This window comes from Gracilinanus agilis, chromosome 3 (assembly GCF_016433145.1).
Source record: "Gracilinanus agilis isolate LMUSP501 chromosome 3, AgileGrace, whole genome shotgun sequence".
NCBI lineage: Eukaryota > Metazoa > Chordata > Mammalia > Didelphimorphia > Didelphidae > Gracilinanus > Gracilinanus agilis.
In genome coordinates, this window is record NC_058132.1 from 85,985,178 (window position 1) to 86,006,629 (window position 21,452).

At 37.4% G+C, this 21,452-nt stretch overlaps 1 protein-coding gene across 1 annotated transcript in view; it reads right to left on the minus strand.

Moving 5' to 3' along the window:
* The window catches only part of DNHD1 (dynein heavy chain domain 1), a 190,327-nt gene that overhangs the window by 112,653 nt on the left and 56,222 nt on the right, over positions 1–21,452 (minus strand). The window contains exons 10-12 of the mRNA XM_044668790.1: positions 5,167–5,480; positions 4,325–4,568; positions 228–385 (exon numbers count right to left, since the gene is read on the minus strand). Of these exons, the coding sequence (XP_044524725.1) occupies positions 228–385; positions 4,325–4,568; positions 5,167–5,480 (716 nt within the window). The remainder of the gene's footprint in view (positions 1–227; positions 386–4,324; positions 4,569–5,166; positions 5,481–21,452) is intronic.

Sequence of the window (21,452 nt, forward strand, 5' to 3'; positions counted from 1 at the left end):
CTTTCCTAATTGCTCCTGAGTAGTACCTTCCATTTCTAGACCCTAACTCACAGAATAATTTCATAATAGGGTAAGGAGCAAAAGCTCTACCATCTCCACCATCAGATGAGGAACTTACCTGGTCCAAAGATAACACTTTCAGAGCAAGGCTCTATTAAGCCAACAACAGAGCTTTTACCATAGCCTGGAAAGTCCTTGAGTTATGAATCATAGTCCCATGTACTCACCTTCTGGGAATATTTGGCAATGGTCCGGATGTTAGCATTGATGTTTTGGAGAACTTGCACATACTCTGAGAGAATTTTCATGAGTTCTTGATTTTGAGTGTACCTCTCACTGTTCACTTGAGCCAAGATGTCCATCTTGATATCTTCCAAGTGTGCCACTGGAGAAAAAAGCAGGCTGGAAGGAGACAGGTCTCAGAGAGATGAATTGATGGTGGAATGGATAAAAGAAGTTGAGGAAAAGTAGAGGAGAGGATACAAGGAAAGGTGGGAAAAGGAGCAGATAAAAGACTGAGGGGGGGCAACATAGCCTGGACTTTGGTGGTGAATCAGCTATGAATAGCCTGGGTTTAAGCAGATGAGCAGAAGAATCTAGAATCAAATGATCCCTGATAAAGCCAGACACATAGAGTTGGATTTTGAATATTGGCTCCATCCAATGATTACCAACTTGGAAAGCATTAATACCTAAGTACTCTTTCACACCAAGAGAGAACATTTTCTGGTCTTTGGACAACCCCTAGGCTAAAACTGTATGACTGTGAGGAAGTAGGATAGAACTAAATAGGGAACACCATATTCCTCAAGTTATAAGCAGATAAAGGAGACTGAAGCCCCCAGGTTTTAGTAGGGACACTAGTATACCTTCCTATAGAATGGCAGTAATAGAATCCAGCCTTCAAACTGCCTATTGAGTCCCAGAATCTAAGGGAAGTTGTAAAGATCAAGCTTTGGATCTCAGGTTTCATTGACTCTCAATATGCTTCCCAGGACATCAGATCCTTTGAGTGTCAGTTCAGAAAACATTTTACCTTGCACTCTACTAAAATTTCCCCAAACTACAACTTGAAGCATAGACCTTCCTGACCTTACTATCCCCAGAATTAGCTCTTTGGGTTCAGAGATTACTGCAAATTTAAATTCAATAAGCAGTCTTCTTCCTGCTGCTGATATTCCTGTCTCCAAGTTATTTTTCCTAAGATACATTCCTTTTCCTCTTCTAGCCCCTTTCTCTACATATACCCTACATATAAGAGTATATTATCTTAAGTTTAAAAGGGCAAGAAGAAAAGAGAAATTTGGGTCATAACATACTATGGAAAGGTTCCTAGAAGTACCCAAGACAATAACTTACATTTATAGAGCACTATAAGATTTGCAAAGTGCTTTTCTCACAACAACCCCAGGAGGCAGAAAGTATGGAACCCTATGTTGCTATGGTCATAGAGATTAAAGATGATTTCACAAAATCAAAAAGTCATAGCCTCATGGACATTTTCTAAATTCCTCTAGGAAAGATAGTAGAAGAGGAAGAAACCAGCTCAACAGTTGAATTCAGAATCTGTTTTTCATCTTGGCACCATTGGATTTTCCAGAGTTGAACACTCAGCAACTTCTCTGGTTTTATACCTCTCTTCTTTTCAACTGCATTCTGAAAGGTTTTGCTGCTGCTGTTTCAATTAATGATATATATGATGCTGTACCAAGAGACTATGAACAACTGTTGCTATGTTGATCAGACAGAGGAACGGGGAACCTAAACCACAAGGTGGCACTATGTATGAGTCTGGAAAGGGCTGTTAATGACCCAGTGGGAGAGAGGAATTTCACTGGAATATCAAGAGTCCTACCCCACCAGCAACCCTAAATTTGCTTCTTATTTGGAAAAGAAGAGAGCTGATAGACTAAATGCTCTGTGTATGCGCACAAATCACCTAGGTTCACAGCCTTAGAAGTCTCTCCTGACTCTGCTCTCCCTCACTTCTCATATCCAATCAGTTGCCAAGCCTTGGTGATTCTTTTTCTACAACATCTCTTGCAGTCATAGCCCTCTTCATTTACACAGCCACTACTGTAGTTCAGTCCCTTCTCACCATTCCTAACATCTAATACTGCAATAATCTTTTAACTGAGCTCTTTGAATTCAACCTCTCCCCTCTCTAATTCATCCTCTACATAGCTGCCAAACTGATATGCCTAAAGCATAAATCTAGATTATTTCCCTGATTGCATAACTTCAATAGTTCCTTGATGCCTCCAGGATAAAATAGAAAATTTTCTGTGACATTTGAAATCTTCACAATTTGACTCCAATCTATCTTTCTAAATGGATTTAATTTGCTCTGACTCATCTACTAGACTTTGCAGCCCAAACTGGCCTGTTTGCTGTTTACCATGCAGGACTACCTACCTCCCCCCTCCAAAAAAAGTACTTGGTATTTTTTTCTATAATCCAGTTTTGCTATGGAGATGCTCTAGAGCAGTGGTTCCCAAACTTTTTTGGCCTACTGCCCCCTTTCCAGAAAAAATATTATTTAGCCCCCTGGAAATTAGTTTTTTTTTAATTTTAATAACAATTAAACAGAAAGATAAATGCACCTGTGGCCATCACCGCTCTCCTGGATCGCTGCAACACCCACCAGGGGGCGGTAGCACCCACTTTGGGAATCACTGCTCTAGAGACATTCCCCAGAGATCATTAGTAGTTTTATTTTGGTACTGGGACTTATAGAAAGGTCTTCATGAAGATTTCTAAAAAAAAAAAAGATGCTGGAAGGGAGCTGAATTGAGAGTTGATGTTCAGATGTCATTTCCATTTAGTAAACTATATGGATATTCCAAGGTCAAGCGCCAAGCTGGATCTGAAGGTCTATGCTTCTCTGCTCTTCGCTACAAAGACTTTGACAGGTCCCTGCCACTGCTCCCGCTACTAGTATTTCTACTGATGTATTTGCTACTATACTAAGATGGCCTTGTAGAAAAGAATGATTGCTAAGTTTTCTCCTTTCATCCCCCACCCCTGTGGTGGTGGAAGTAGAAGCAACCCCATGAACTTTATCTCTTTCTCATGCTCATCGTTCTTTCATTATTACTGTATATTATCTTTTATATAGAGGCAGCTAGGTGATGCTGGGCAGAGTGCTGGGGCTTGAAGTTAGGGAGGTCAAAGTTCAATCTAACCTCAGACACTTACTAGCTGTGTGACCCTGGATAAATTGCTTTATCACTATCTGCCTCAGTTTTTTCATTTGTAAGATTATATTTTGTAAAAGATGTTAATAGTACCTACTTCCCAGAATTGTTATGAAAATCAGACATTTTTGTTAAGTGCTTCGCAAATCTTAAAGCTCTCTATAAATGTTAGCTATTATTATTATTGTTGTTGTTGTTATTGAAGAAAATTGATTGATAGCCAGTTGGTACAATTGCTGGTAATCCTTATTGTATGGTTAATGTTAACAATGCAGATGGAGATTAGGGGAAACATGAGTTTGGGCAGAAAATGAAAGACTCATCTCGCTTTGGTGTGAAATAGGAAGTGGTGGAGTAATGAATTCCCTTGAGGTGATTGCAAATAATTTGGAGATATTTTGTGGTATTATATCCTCAAGTCATTTCAACTTGGGTTTATAGGATTATGAGCAGGAAGGAATTACTATTACAAGATGAATCACAGACTCCTACATATATCAAAGATAAACCTCTTAAATCAGATGAAAGGCAGATTGGCTAATGTAGTATGCTATACTACCATTGGGAGTTCGTTTTAGGATTCTGTTTTTATAATTGCATGAAAGCATCCACCCCACCACCACCACACTCTAATTTACTTGTGAAATTTACATGAAAAAGACCTATTTCTTATCCACTACTCTTCTTTACCTACATGATGTTTTCCACCAACACTATATGTTTCTTGATTTTACAGACCTGTACTCTTCTCTATATTCTTCATATCTAATATAGTACCTCATAAATAGTAGATGCTTTGGAAATGGTCATTGAACTGACTTGAGTTTGTGGTTTATCATATGTGGGGGAAAAAAAGAAAAAGAGACAACTGTCTATGTAGATTAGGTGATGATGGAGAAGGGTTTGGGGAAAGGGGAAGGGATGTAGGGGAGAGCAAAAACAGAAAGAGAAAGATGGGGAGACTTAAGTGAAGAATGTAGGGAAGAGAACTAGAAGAGAAAAGTAAAGCAAAGCAAAGGACAAGGGAGAAGAAGTAGAGTAAAGGGGTCTTAGAAAGGAAGAATGGTGGGAAGAAGCCAGATGAGGGGAACAATATAGTAGAGAAATTAGGGGAAAAGAAAACTCACCAATGTCTGTCTGTACACAATTACAGTTGAGATGCAGTAGCATATTTTTGGTGAGCATCATGGTGGGTACCCCTTTCAATTGGCTCTGCCAAGAATCCAGCTTGGTAAGGAGTTCCAGATATTTTGCAGCAGTCCAGCCCTGCATGGGCTCCAACTTCTGGGGTCCCCAGTTCTTCAGAAATTGGTGGATGCCCCTAAGCCATTTGTGATCATTGCAGAACATGTTCACTTCCAATAACATATCCTGGATACAGTGTAAACAGTGAAGGGCTGTTGGGGACAGTACCTTCTCTATACCCTGTACTATCACTGAAGGAATGGGAAGAGGGAGTGGTGGGGCCATGCTGATGGAGGAGGCCAGGGAGGCAGCACCAGTGGAGCCAAGTGGAGATAATCTATGATCGTAGTGGCAAATCTATGGCACATGTGCCAGAGGGGACACTCAGAGCCCTCTTTGTGGGCACACTTTCCATAGCGCCAGAACAGAGTTCACCATTGTTCATTACTAGAAAGCCAGAGGGACAAGGCTGGGCTGCTCCCCCTCCCCCGTCCAAACATGCCTGAGGATATTTCTCACATCACTCGCCCCTCTAAAAGGTTTGCCAACACTGGTCTAGGACATGTAAAGGACAGAGTAAACTGAAGGAGAAGAACACATCAATGTGTAGTAAGAAGGTCTGAGCCAATGGGGTTTGAAAGAGGGAAAAGGCAGTCAGACCACAGGTATGTTACTCAGGAAGACAAGGAAGAGAAGTAAAAGAGGTAGAGTGAAACTGAGTAAGAATGGAGAAGGGGAGGTCAGGGAAGAGGGCAAGAATGAAGAGAGATCTCTTACTCCCTACCTCTAATAATGCTTGCTGGATAGTTAAGGCCTTTTGGATTCCAAGGTTAGTGTTCAAATCATTCTGTAGCTGGATTCGGCTAGGAGGGGCAAACTGGGATCTTATTCTATGCCCAAAAACCTCAAGAGGCCCAGCAGTAGGGTCAGACCTCCTTGAACGCACCATCTCTGTATCAGGGCCACAAAAGATTCTGACAGCTTCATTAGGTTGGGACCGGAATGCCAAGGAAATAAATGCTGGAATTAATTCCTCTTCATCCTCTTCCTCTATAGGCACAGATGTACTGTTTGATCTGCTTTCTCTCTGAGACTTATCTGGTGAACACAAAACACAGTTTGAGATAGACATAAGCCCCTGTTTCATGTGTGCCCATCACATTCATTCTAGTCAGCTCCCGCATGCACACAAACACAAATTCACACAAGTCACACAAGATAATCTTGGGATGTTTCACATGTTGTAGACATATGACTGCTAGAGATAATACTAAGTGTAAGATGATATATAAAGGAAAGAGTTGTTGTGAAAGTTTCAAATAGGAGACATTCTTTTTCCTTTGAGAAAGAAATATACTTGGTTCTGGGCTCTCTTTAGGAAGAGATACATGGGCAGAGAGAAAGACATTGGAAGGGAAAATAAGTAGCCAAGTAGCCATCTTCTCAAAATTTCCCTGATTTCCAACTTTCCTCCTCAAAGATTTCAGGGAATTTTCTCTTGGGTGAGATCAGGGCCTCTCTTGATTGAGCTGAGATCTCATCTCACTCTAGGCTAAAGAGTTTATTCAAGGCAGAGCTAAGATGGCCACAGAGTAGCAGAAACTCTCGGAATCTCCTTCTAACTGAACAATACAAAGCATCTCAAAACAACAGAAATCAAAATCAGATGAGTAAAGGGGCACTATCATGGGAAGCAATTTTAAAGGTAGGCAGTTTTGGAGGGTTTCCACACTATAAGGGGGTGAAACTACACTTAGAAAGAGTGCACTAATCACTCCTCCCCCACACCACCCACCTCACCAAAGTCAGAGTGAGGGCTGGGGAAATCTCTAAATTCTCTGGAGCTGGCCGAGACTTACCCCTGAGGGCAGTGCAAGGCCTTGGCAGCAAGAACTGGGACCTGAGGCTGAAGGGCACAAAGCGTGGGCAGCACAGCTTGGAGATTGGGAAGAAGGGGCCAGCAGCAGGGACAAGAAAAATAGTCTCAGGGCAAAAAAGCTTTAAAAGCTCACTACACAAAGAACTGCCTGCCCTCCTCACTTAGAATTCTGGCTGGGAAGGGAATACTGAGACAGAAGCTAAGACAGCAATGTCCACCAACACACAGGATCCATAATTCATAAGTACCAAAAGAAATAAGCAGCAAAAAAAAAAGCTTTTGACCCTGGATAATTTCTATAGAGAAAAAGAGCAAAATACAGAAGCAACAGCAGAGAGTGACAATCAAGCAAATATAACCAAACTTCCCCCCCAAAAATGGAAATTTGTCACAAGCTCTTGAGGAACTCAAAAAGGAGTTCAAGAACCAAGTAAGAAAGATAGAAGAAAAATGGGAAGAAAAGTGGGAAAAAGAAATGAAAGTAATTGAAAAAGAAAATAACAGTTTAAAGTACAATATTTTTCACTTGGAAAAAGTAGCACAGAAATCAAATGAAGTAATAAGTGAATTGGAGACCAAAATTGACCTGCTAGAAGCCATGAAAAGCAGGATAGATCAAACCAAAAAGGGAAATCAAAAGATCATAGCTGAAAACAAGTCTTTAAAGACTAGACTTGGGTAAGTAGAAGCTAATGATCTTACAAGGCAGCAAGAATTAATAAAGCAAAGTCAAAAGAATGACAAAATAAAAGGAAATGTGAAATATCTCATTGAAAAGATAAATGACCTAGAAAACAGATCTAGGAGAGACAATTTGAAAATCATTTGTCTACCTGAAAGACTGGAAAAAATGAAAGCCTCGACATCATATTGCAAGAAATTAAAGAAAATTTCCTTGATATTCTTGTATAAGAGGGCAAAATAGACATTAAAAGAGTCCATAGATCACCCTCTACATTAAATTCTCAAAAGACAACCCCCAAGAATGCAATTGCCAAATTCAAGAGCTTCCAAGCCAAGGAGAAAATATTTAAAGAAGCCAGAAAGAGACGATTCAGATATCAAGGAGCCCCAGTCAGGATTATATAGGATCTGGCAGCCTCCACACTAAAGGACTGCAAGGCTTAGAATATGATATTCAGGAAGGCAAGAGAATTGGGTCTACAACCAAGAATCGCCTATCCATCAAAACTGACTATATACTTTCAGGGGAAAATATGGTCATTTAACAAAACAGAAGATTTCCAAGCATTCCTAAAGGAAAGATCAGAACTAAATGGAAAATTTTATATCTAAATACAAAATTCAAGAGAACCATAAAAAGGTAAATAAGAAGGGGATATAAGGGCTTCAGTAAGGTTAAATTGATTATATTTTTATATGGAAAAATATCTGTAACTCTCAACAATTATTTTCATTATCATAGTAGATAGAAGAATTATTCATAGGCAGAGGTTGGGGTACTAAATTGTTTAAGACGATATGTAAAAAAGGGGGGATAGAAGATGGCATCAAGAGAAACTTGAAGGAAGAAGAAAAATTAGATAAATTATACCACATAAAGAGATGAATGGGGGATGGAGAAGAATATTATTATAAGGAGAGGAGGAAAATGTTAATAGGTAATACTTAAATTTTACTCTCAGTGGAATCAGTTCTGAGAGGGAAGAGCAGCCAGATCTATTGGGGTTTAGAATTCTATCTTACCCTACAAGGAATTTGAGAGGGAAAAACCAAGAGGGGCCTGGGCCAGGGAGTACTAAAAGGGAGGGGAAGGTGGGAGGAGGGAGCATTTAATAGACCCTAAGGAAAAATAAGAGGGGAATAAGAAGGAAGTGGGTGGGAAGGAAAGTAAAATAAGGGTGGGGAATACGGGGACTGATTAAAAGTAAAACACTGGTATAGAAGAAAATAGTGAAACAAGAAAGGACAGGACTAAAAGAGGAAATCAAAATGATGAGGGAATACACAAGTGGTAATCATAACTCTGAATGTGAATGGGATGAATGGAAGCAGATAGCAGAGTGGATTGGAAACCAAAATCCTACCATATGTTGTCTACAAGAAAGACACATGAGGCAAGCAGACACACACAGGGTAAAGATAAGAGGCTGGAGCAAAATTTATTGGGCATCAACTGAGGAAAAGAAGGCAGGAGTTGCAATCATGGTATCTGACAGAGCCAAAGTAAAAATAGATCTGATTAAAGGAGATAGATAATTACATCCTGATAAAAGGCAGTATAAACAATGAAGAAATAGCAGTACTCAACATGTATGCATCAAATAGTATGGAATCTAGATTTTTAAAGGAGAAACCACTGGAGTTTAAAGAGGAAATAGATAGTAAAACTACACTAGTGGAGGACCTGAACCTCCCTGTATCAGATCTAGATAAATCAAACCAAAAATTAAATAAGTAAGAAGAGATGTGAATGAAATAATAGAAAAATTAGAGTTAATAGATATATGGAGAAATATAAACAGGAACCAAAAGGAATACACCTTCTTTTCAGCAGCACATGGTATATTCACAAAGATTGATCATGTACTAGGGCATAAAATCATTACAAACACACACAAAAAAGCAGAAATAATCAATGCAACTTTTTCAAATCATAATGCAATAAAAGTAATAATTAGTAAGGGAGAAGCAAATCAAAAATTAACTGGAAATTCAATAATATGATTCTCCAAAACTGAATGGCTAAAGTACAAATTATAGAAACAATTAATGATTTCATTGAAGAAAATGACAATGAAGAAATGACATATCAAAATCTATGGGATGCAGCCAAAGCAGTACTTGGGGGAAATTTTAAATCCCTGAGTGCATATATCAACAAATCAAAGAGGGAAGAAATCAATGGTTTAGGAATGCAAATTAAAAAACTAGAAAGATAACAAATTAAAAATTCCCAGATAAAAACTAAATTGGAAATCCTAAAAATCAAAGGAGAAATTAATAAAATTGAAAATAAAAGAACTATTGAATTCATAAATAAGACTAAGAGCTGGAAATACTGGTTAATCTAATAAAAAAGGAAAGAAAATCAAATTAATAGTATCAAAGATGAAAAGTGCAACCTCACCTCTAATGAAGAGGAAATTAAGGTAATTATTAAGAACTATTTTGCTCAATTATATGGTAATAAATATAACAATTTTAGGTGAAATGAGTGAATATTTACAAAAATGTAAATTGCCTAGAATAACAAAAGAGGACATAGAATACTTAAACAATCTGTTATAAGGGTTATCTGACCCTTATAGATTATGGGTATTGGTATAGGTATTACCAATATCTGTGTTGCAAGTGGACAGGATTTTGGTTTGATTGTAGAGAAAGATGGCTTCTCAAAGCAGTCTAAAATAATTCTGGCTTAGGCCAGTTATATAAAAACATATTTATTGTAGGTATAAAAATTTAAGAAAGAGACAGTAAAAGGTAAACAGGTAGAAAGGTATTTCTTATGTTATGTAAGATCCCTATGCTAATAAATGCTAACCTCTCTCCCTATTTATCTAAACCCCAAAATCTTTATCTATCCTAATATAAAATAACTTATAAACAAGAGGAATAAAGGCAGCTTTCTCTTTCCTGCTGCTCAGATTGATTTCCAGCAGGTCAGGAATTCCACTGTCTTCTCCACTCAAACAGGTAAATCTCTGCTGCCACCTATTGGGGCAAGCACAGATACTGCACCCAACAATCTCTTTTTTTTCTTCTTTGGCCTAATAAGATGGTTTTTCAGGATGTGATTTTCCTGATTCCCAAGATTTTCCCAACTCCCAGAGCCACTCTTTGGACAACCTTCCTTGAACCAGGTCAGCCCAAAGAGTGAAAATAAATTGGATCAACTGCCTTTCTCAAAGCACCTTAGGAAAATTCTGTCCTATCAATCATCTCTGAGATTCCATTCAGTTTTAAAGAAACCCAACATCTTCTCTTATGTTTCTATCTTATGTATCATTTTGTTATTTAACTCTATTTCCTAATGAACTTTTTAAAAAAAATCTTTACCTTCCATCTTAGAATCAATACTGTGTATTGGTTCCAAGGCAGAAGAGTGGTAAGAGCTAGGCAATGGGGGTCAAGTAACTTGCCCAGAGTCACACAACTGGGAAGTGTCTGAGGCCAGATTTGAACCTAGGACCATCTCTAGGTCTGGCTCTCAATTCACTGAGCTACCCATTTTCACCCCACCATGAATTCTTAATTAATTAACGAATATTTCTCTACAATCTCCCCTGCAATTCTTTGAAAAAGACATTGTGTTTTCTCAAATGAATCAAATGCAACCAAGTAATCTATTTTAAAGTTATAATAAGCTATTCTACATCTAAATTGAACTTACCTATTCTAGGACAGAAAAGAAAAGAGAAAGTAAAGAAAAAAATTTTGCAAAATGCAAATCAAATTACAGTTACAAAATCCAAATGCAACACAATGCAATAAGAAAAGAATAACACAAATTTTCCTATTCTAGTACAGAAAACTTCTAAAGATAAAACTCCAACATTTATCTTACCACTACTACGAAAATTAGCAACAAATTGAACTTTACCTATTCTAATATAAAACCAGTTATTACCTAAGAATAAAACAAAACTTCAAACCATCTTGTTTATTACAGAAACTGTAAATTTTTCCTATCCTATTTACAGAAAAGAAAACCTATTCCAAAAGTAATGCAAACTAAATTCAGAACACAACAGCATGCAAACAAAACTATGCACAACCTATTCATACAAATATACATGCTACATATATACATATAAATATACATGATATATATTTACAGAAAAGATGTCACTCTTACTGAAGAATTTAAAATTTCCTCCATTGTAAGAATAAAATACCTCTGTAAAATGGATGTAAAATCCTTATGACTTACAAGTAGGTTATCTAAGATACTAGTATGTCTGTATATTATATGTAACTACCTAGAACTTATAACATTTCTATGTGATATGATATGTATCCTAATGATAAGAAATGTGTATTTTGAAAAACTGTATGTATGGGGGATGGAGTCCTCCAGCATTCCCTGCTCTTCCCAGGGTTCCATTCTTTTTACATTCTGGCATGGGATTGGTCTATAAATGGACCAATCCCACACTGGGAGGGGTTTTTGGTCTGGCTTTTGTCCAGAGCTTTGGTGAGAGCCGAGGGAGGTTGCTGGGCCTCACAGGAGATAGGCTGCTCTGGCTCTGGTCTCTCTGAGCACTCCTTTCTCTTCCCTTACCCCTTTTTCTTTTTCAACAGAACTATGCCTAAATCCTAGACTTCTTTATACTTACCAGTTACAATATATACCCTAATATACCAACCTGTCCTGATGCAAACCATTGAAATGCACAGTGTTCTATCATTGGAATCTTCATCTGCAGCTTGTTCTCTATAGCCAGCTAGCAAATTGCATGTTGCCAGTTTCTCTTGTTGATTGCTCTCATAGAATGTTACTAATTTTGTCCTCAATTGTGATTGTGACTGTAACAATGTCCTTGTAATATGTTTTTTCAAACAGTACATTGTCCTTATAAACACTTTTGTGTAGTAAGTCCATCGCCTGTGTGTTGTTGCAGTTGTCCTTGTTGTGTTGTTGATCTTTGTGTTGTTGTGTTGTTGTATTGTGTTGATTTTTGTGTCCTCTTCCTCTTCTTACCATCTTCACCTACAGCCTTCTTCAGCTGTTGCTAACCTCTTCTCCTGAAGAAATTTTCTTCACATGTGAGCAGTGCAGCCATGAATCTTTCCCTGAAAACTTGAGTGTAGGAGTAGTGAGTAGAATATCAGAAGGTCCTTGCCATGATGGCTCAGTGGCACTAGTTCTAGTAAAATTTTTAATGTAAATGATGTCACCTGGATATGTGTCATGCAATGTAAAGTCTATCAGTCCAGCCTGAACCAGGATTCCCAGCTCTTGCAATTCCTTAATTCTGGTCTGCAGTTGTCTGAGGTATTCTGCAATACTTAAATCTCTACCCAGTAAGGAGGTATAGACAGGGCTAAATTTCTTTGTTGTAGGGGATTGTCCAAATAACATTTCATATGGAGACACATGCAAATCACTTCTGGGCTGGGTTCTAATGCAAAAAAGAGCTAACAGTAGAAATTCTGGCCATTTTAAATGAGTCTCTGCACAGAGCTTTCCCAACATAGTTTTAAATTCCCTGTTCCTGTGTTCTACCTGGCCAGAACTTTGGGGATGGAATGGGACATTGAATTTTAGTGTTATTCCCAAGTTTGCATAGAACTATTGCAAAACTGAATCTGTAAAGTGCAATCTGCAGTCTGAATCAATTTTAGATGGAACTCCAAATCTTGGCACTATCTCCTTCAATAATGCTTTGGCAACAAAAATTAGCTGTGTTCTTATTGCTAGGAAAAGCTTCAGGCTATCTTGTCAGTTGATCTACAATTACTAAACAGTTCCGATAACTTCCTGCTTTTACTATGGTGATATGATAATCAATTTGCACATGCTCAAAAGGACAGAAAGATAAAGGTCTACTTCCAAAAACTTTTTTTTAAATATGCTTTGGTTAAATTTCTAACAAGTCTGTCAAGAAGAGCAAATCCTAGACACTACAGTCATTATTTCAAGAACTATCCAAGATTTCTTTACAATTTCTACAATTCCCTGTGTACCAAAATGACCCTGTTTATGGATGCTTTGACAGATCTGGCTATAAAAAGCTCTCAGCAATATTGATTTTCCATATGAAGCCACCCAAATGCCATTTTTGTTCTCTGCCTTACCTTTTGTTTCCATTTCAGAACTTCTTTGTCATTGTATGCTGTAGCCAGATTTGTTAGAGTTATCAGGGAGAGATTTAAGTATAGTTCAGGTCCGCCAGGTGCTGCAAATTTATTTGTTGTATCAGCTCTATCTTTCCCCAATGCAACAAAATCCCTTTCTTTTGTATGTACTTTACAGTGCACAATAGCTATCTGCTTTGGAAGTTGTAAAGCTGATAGCAGTTCACTTATTATTTGTGCATTAGCAACTGTCTTTCCAGAGATGTTAAGAAGCCTCTTTGTAACCATAGGCTCCCAACTTTGTGACAAATCCCAAACACATATTTAGAATTGGTATAAATTGTCACACTCTTGTCCTTGGCTATGATACAAGCATGCTTTACTGCAATGAGCTCTGCAGCCTGTGTACTCAGATGTGATGGCAAAGCTGCTAGCCACACTTTCTCAAAATCTGTTACCACTGCTGTCTCTGTGTACTGTATGCCACCTCTCATAAAAGAGGATCTGTCAGTGAAAAGAATAAAATCTGGATTCTCCAGGGGTGAAAAAGAAATCAGACAAGCCATCAAGGAACTTCCTAAGAAAAAATCCCAAGGGCCAAATGGATTCACAAGTAAATTCTATCAAACACTTAAAGAACAATTAATCCCAATACTATACAAACTATCTGACAAAATAAGCAAAGAAGGAGTTTTACCAAATTCCTTTTATGACACAAATATAGTACTGATTCCAAAGCCAGGAAGACCAAAAACAGAGAAAAGAAAACTACAGACCAATCTCCTTAATGAACATAGATGCAAACATCTCAAATAGAATCCTAGCAAAAAAAGACTCTAGCAAGTGATCATGAAGATTATTCACTATGATGAGGTGAGATTTATACCAGGAATGTGTGGATGGTTAAATATTAGGAAAACTATCCACATAATTGACCATATCAACAACCAAATCAACAGAAATAACATGATTATCTCAATAGATAGAGAAAAAGCCTTTGACAAAATACAACACTCATTTCTACTGAAAAACTAGAAAGTATAAGAATAGAAGGGCCTTCCTAAAAATAATAAACAGTATATACCTAAAATAGAAGCCTTCCCAATAAGATCAGGAGTAAAACAAGGATGCCCATTATCACCTCTATTATTCAACATAGTACTAGAAACACTAGCAGTAGCAATTAGAGAAGAAAAAAGTTGAAGGTATTAAAATAGGTAATGAGGAGACCAAGTTATCACTCTTTGCAGATGATATGATGGTTTACTTAAAGAATTCTAGAGAATCAACTAAAACATTAGTGGAAATAATCAACAACTTTAGCAAAGTTGCAGGATACAAAATAAACCCACATAAATCACCGGCATTTCTATGTATTTCCAATACAACTCAGCAGCAAGAGTTAGAAAGAGAAATTCCATTTTAAAATCACCCTAGACCAGTGATGGGCAAACTACATCCCGTGGGCCAGATGCAGCCCTTGTCCTTCATAATCTTTCAGTCATTAATAGGGATTAGTATCACAAAAAATATAAGAATTTTGTAAAATGTATCATATTGTTATTTTTTAATAAATTATATTAGTCCACCTAAAGTTTTTTTTTCCTTTCCTTTGGCCCCCTCTTTAAAAAGTTTGCCCATCACTGCCCTAGACAATATAAAATATTTAGGAATATATTCACCAAGACAAACACAGAAATTATATGAACACAACTACAAAACACTTTCCACACAATTAAAACTTGATCTAAATAATTGGAAAAACTTTAATTGCTCATGGGTAGGATAAGCTAATATAATAAAAATGACAATCCTACCAAATTAATTTACTTATTCAGTGCCATACCTATCAAACTACAAAGAAACTTTTTTATTGAATTAGAAAAAATTATAACAAATTTCATTTGGAAGAACAAAAGATCAAGAATATCAAGGTAACTAATGAAAAAATGTGAAGGATGGGTGCCTAGCAGTACCAGATCTTAAACACTACTATGAAACAGTGGTCATCAAAACAATATGGTACTAGGGGGCAGCTGGGTAGCTCAGTGGATTGAGAGCCAGGCCTAGAGACGGGAGGTCCTAGGTTCAAATCCGGCCTCAGACACTTCCCAGCTGTGTGACCCTGGGCAAGTCACTTGACCCCCATTGCCTACCCTTACCAATCTTCCACCTATAAGTCAATATACAGAAGTTAAGGGTTTAAAATAAAAAAAAAATAAATAAAAAAAAAAAACAAACAAACAATATGGTACTGGCTAAGATCCCAGTTTTTAGGACAAGAACCCACTGTGTGACAAAAACTGCTGGGAAAATTGGAAAACAGTATTGGTGTGAAGATAGAATTAACTCTCCCCTTATCTATTTTTAGCTAATCAAATCAAGAACTTAAAGTACCCCTACTTAGTAGCCCACTTAACTATTAGGTAAGAGAGCTCACAAATCACTTACTAATTCACACTCCCAAGGGCCACAAGCAATGCCCCCCCCTTGGGCAGTGTTAGGCACACTGAAAGACTGCAATTGGTTTCTGTGAAGAGGGGAAGAGACAGGAAATGATGTAGAAGAGGGGTATAAAAAAAAAAGAACAACATGGTCTGGGATACCATTCCTTTCCTAGGTTTTTGGAGAGACTGGTTCCAGAGACTCCTTCCTCCACTTGAAAGAGACTCTCCTTGGATTCTGCATCGGATTGCTTGAGACTACTGGACTTCTATGTGAAGATTGGGACTTGAAGCACTTGCTGAAGGATGAGCTGGACTTCACCTGAGAAACGCTTAGGGCTGATAGGCTTATTAAGGCTCTGTCTTTTTTCTACATTTCCTACTTTCACTTTTTCTCATTCTTGTAAATAAAAGTTGCTAACAATCATTTTTACTTAGGGGCTAATATTTTATAAATAGCAATCACCTTTATAACTCTCATTTTGAAACCCTAATTTAATTTTTACATAGGAGAGATTAGGTTTAGATCAACATTTCACACCCTATACAAAGATAAATTCAGAATGGGTAAATGACTTAAATATAAAGAAGGAAACTATAAGTAAATTAGATGAACAGAGAATAATAGTATATCTGTCAGATCTATGAGAAAGGAAAGAATTTAAGACAAAGTAAGAGATGGAGAATATTACAAAATATAAAATGAATAATTTTAATTACGTTAAATTGAAAAAGGTTTGTACAAACAAAACCAATGCAAACAAAATTAGAAGGGAAGCAACAAATTGGGAAAAAATATAACAAAAACCTCTGACAAAGGTCTAATTTCTCAAATTTATAAGGAGCTAAATCAATTGTACAAAAAGTCAAGCAATTCCCCAATTGATAAACGGGCAAGGAACATGAATAGGCAGTTTTCAGATAAAGAAATCAAAGCTATGAATAAGCACATGAGAAAGTGTTTTAAATCTCTTATAAGAGAAATGCAAATAAAAACAACTCTGAGGTACCACCTCACACCTAGCAGGTTGGCTAATATGACAGCAAAAGAAAGTAATAAATGTTGGAGGGGATGTGGCAAAATTGGGACACTAATGCATTACTGGTGGAGTTGTGAATTGATCCAACCATTCTGGAGGGCAATTTGCCCAAAGGGCGTTAAAAGACTGCTTGCCTTTTGATCCAGCCACAACACTGTTGGGTTTGTACCCCAAAGAGATAATTGGGAAAAATATGTGTACAAAAATATTCATAGCTGTGCTCTTTGTGGTGGCAAAAAATTGAAAAATGAGGGGATGCCTTTCGATTGTGGAATGGATGAACAAATTGTGGTGTCTGTTGGTGATGGAATACTATTATGCTGAAAGGAATAATGAACTGGAGAAATTCCATGTGAACTGAAACAACCTCTAAAAACTGATACAAAGTGAAAGGAGCAAAACCAGGAGAACATTGAACACAGAGACAAATACCCTGTGGCACAATCAAATGTAATGGACTTCTCTATTAGCAGCAATGCAGTGATCCAGGACAATTCTGAGGGACTTATGAGAAAGAACACTATTCACACCCAGAGAAAACTGTGGGAGTAGAAACGCAGAAGAAAAACAACTGATTGATCACATGGGTAGATGGGGTTATGATTGGGGATGCAGACTCTAAACAATCACCCTAGTACAAATATTAATAATATGGAAATAGGTTTTGATCAATGATATGTATAAAACCCAGTGGAACTGCTCATTGGCTAAAGGAAGGGGAAGGGAAAGAACATGAATCATGTAACCACAGGAAAATATTCTTAATTAATTAATTAATTTTTTGAAAGAGTTCATTCATTCTATGTACTTTCTGGAGTATTATAATCTACATAACTTTTTTTAAAACCCTTACCTTCCATCTTGGAGTCAATACTGTGCATTGGTTCCAAGGCAGAAGAGTGGTAAGGGTATGCAATGGGGGTCAAGTGACTTGCCCAGGGTCACACAGCTGGGAAGTGTCTGAGGTCAGATTTGAACCTATGACCTCCCGTCTCTAGGCCTGACTCTCACTCCACTGAGCTACCCAGCTGCCCCACTACATAACTTCTTGAATTCTGTTTGCTATATATTTCAATAAATAGGTTTAGTCACTATTCACTATTTGTGATGGTTTTTGTATAATTATTTATTTGGGAGGAAAGAGTTACATCTATGGGAGTAAGCTTGAGGTAATCCTTTCCACTTAAAGGCTATCAGGAAAGTAGCTCTTTGTTTTAAACCAAAATCATGTCCTTAGACAAGTAACACTTAGGGGAGCAGATGGACATAATCTAATCTGGTACCCCTCTCTTACAGACTGGATAATAAAGGAGTCAGACTTAATTCCTTCTCCTGCTCACATCAAGGCATGAATTGCTATCTCCTTTAAGAGAGGTTGGAAAGACTCTAGACATATCTATCTGTGTTTCCCTACAAGCTTCACATAGGTAATCCCTATAGACATATATATACATATATATATGTATATATATGTCTATATAGGACCCTACTCCACTATTACTTTCAAACAACCCCATAGACATTTCACTTTGATTGGCACATAAACAGATACATCCTCCTGCATGTCCACTCAAACGCACTATACAATTTCTCAGGCTCACATAAAAATGTTTACTAGACTCTTCTATTACACATACAGACACCATTCTGATCCTCATCTAAATAATAGTCTTGTTGGTTTCCTATTTGACAGGATATATACTGTACCAGGTCATATAACTTCAAGAAAAGCAGTTCTCACAGAATCACCAAATCAGTTAGAGAGGGACTTTTCAATGATCCTGAGACAGCAACAGTATTTGCATTGGGAATGGAAGAGAAACTAAAACCAAAAGGAAACTTGCATAGAAGGTACACCATGCCTTACAGGAACCTACCAAATATTCCATGAAAGGAGGAAAAGAACTTCTAGTAACTAGGAGTTGTAAGTTAACACCCTTGGCATGCTCTAAACTTGAGCCTACTTTTCCCTAGACCTAGGATATATTCCTGAGAGAGTGTATGGGGATATTTTGCACTTCATCACTTTATAACACCACTGTAAATATCACTTATTAAAAGCTAATTAAGTTTGGATGACTAACTGATAATCAACTGACAATCATGGTGGGAAATACACTAGTAAGGGTTCATGAATCATGGAGCCCAGATAAATAATCCTCAAATCCTCAGGGCTACCCCTACATGCCTGACAGGATATAAGTGAAAGAGTTCTAGGAACTCAAACTGATAATGGAGACATAACATTGGGGTCTGGCTCTTTTTATTCTTATAATTTTGGCAGAGCCAGCTTAGGTAAAGTACCTAAATAATTCTGGGGGGAAAAAGCCTCTGTTTGAACCAGATGGCAGCCATTTTTTTTCCTGTCTATAGCTTAGCAAAGGGGACAAACTTAGCAAGCAAAGAAAATTTAAAGGCACAGTACCATAGAAATTTAAATTCAAACTGGTACAATGGATCCATCATTGGGGGAAACAATTTGTACCATTATGGGAATCCTTACTGTAGAGAGTCATTGGAGAAACAGGGTCAAATTTAGGGTTATCTGGATTCCCTATGTGACCAATCCAGGCTGAGGCAGTCTTTGTGTTTGGTCCTGGTCACCTGAGCCCTGAAAAGCTCTGGTACCAGCAGGTGGGTTAATCCAAAAACAACTTGACCCCTCCAAGAGGCTATTAGGAGTCATTTAGAGAAATCGAGTCTGTAATAGATGTTTTATCTGGATCCCATTACAAAATCATCAGCAAGTAAAACTGTGTGTATGATTTTTCTGCACTGCATGTCAGATGCAGATAGAATGGGCTATCTACGGTAAAAATCTAAGGCTCCTCTTTTGACTCATTTTCAGATCCCCACCTTTTGTTAATATTCTTATTGGAAAGCTTTGAGTCCTTAATCAGACCAGCAGCTACTGAGTTAACAATTTCTCTCCTTGATAATTAAGAAGCCTGAACCCTAAAAAATATTACGTTGATAAGCTAGAGCCAGACAATCTAGTCCAGACTTTATCTGACCAGGTCCAGTTCTGTAAATCAGGAAGACAGGACTCAATTAGTAAAAATCTCCATGAAATATATTTCTGCTCCCAGAATTAACCCCCTACTAATTGGTGGTTGGAATTTGGCCCTTGTCCTTGTACCTATATCTCTACTTTTTAGACTTTAATGGGTTGTGTATGATTTGAAACCCCTTCACAGCTGTGACTCTTTCTTTGTGTTCTTTGTTTGAAACCAGTATAAAAATAAACTCCAAAGCCCATAGAGGTTAGAGCAGCATGGGCTAACCACTAGTCTAGTTGTTCTCATTTTCTTTTTCCTGTCTTATCAATCCAACGCCATTAAATGCCACTCAGGACCCCTACCATATAGAGAGCTGGCTCTCTATACCTTACGTTACTATACAACTTTTTAACTATGATTATAATTTCTGGATCATAGTGATCCCAGGCTATATATTGGGAATCGTAGAAATATATGATTCCTGCCAATGGTTGAAGCTAGAAATAGGTCGGATCTTTGCTTTCATACCAACCATAACTGCATTCATCATCTCATTCCTCTACTTCTACTGGTCCTTAAAGAATTTAGTGCAAAAATTGTTAGGACACAAGGATGATAGCACTGTATTAAAAATGACATTAAGAAACAAAATAGCAAAGTTACTTGAAGAGAATGCTCAATTGAAAGAGGGAAAAGGGATCACAGCAGGAAACAAAATAGAAATAGCAATGAAAACAATTGAGGCACATACAGACACAGCAAAGAAAACAGAGGAAAGGGCTACAACAACAGCAATACCAATATTACCAATTATTGATCACATGATTTTGCACCCAGATTCTGGATTTCTCCATATAAAAAGACATAAGGCATTCACTACTGCAGATCTAGACACCCTAAAACAATGAATGCCTGCCTTTTTTAAAAAATCCCTTCAAGGCCATAAAAGAATTTAAGAGAGCATTAAGACTTTTTGATCCCACATTTTCAGACATTGAAATTCTTCTTTCTGAATTATTTACACCAGTAGAGAAAGCATAATTCATTGAGGAAACCCATAGGAACACAAACTTAATATCTTGGCCACAATATTATGAATATTTAGAATTAAACAGTCATCAAAACTTAGTATACCTAAGAAGAGGTAGGGAGGATCTTGTAGAAGCTAGGAAATCCTTTGCTAAGCATACTGATTCCTGAAGAAAATTCAAAAAGTTAAGGCAAGAGATAAATGAATATCCCTCAACATATTTAGATAGGCTTATCGAAGTTGGGTAAACAATTTTGGGGTTCCAAGACATAAATGAACCAAACTTGCAGCACATAAGAAGACAGTTTATTAAGGGCAGTTCCCTACCAATTAGGACATACTTTAATTTGCATTGTCCAGGATGGGAATCACTAAGTTTGGAAGACCTACATAAAACTGCTGCATATGTTCACTCAGGAAATCAGGAAACCAAAGAATCCAAAGAATCCATAAGAGAAAAAGATGATATCATAAAAAGATTTAAAGGAGCAATTAAAAGAGGCTAAATCTACCATCAAACAAAAAGAATTAGAGGAAATAAAAAACCTGGCACCCCTACACGCATATAAAGCAAGACCTCAGTACCAACAACTCAGACAAACTAGCAATAACTTTAATAATATAAAGTGTTTTCTTTATGGGAAATTTGGGCATATAGAGAAAAATTGTCACCTCAAAGCCCAACTTAACAGCAACAACAACAAAAGAAGCAATTACAATAATACATACAAAAATCTAGATACAACACTCACAAGAGATAAAACAAATGTTGTGATCACAATTGTGCATCATCTAGTCCCAACCTGTAGACTATGCAAAAATACATAGCGCAGGGTGGAAAACCATGTTATTCCCAAGTACTGACAGAAAAACATGGTACCTTATGATGCCAGGAAACAGCCTGGGAACATAA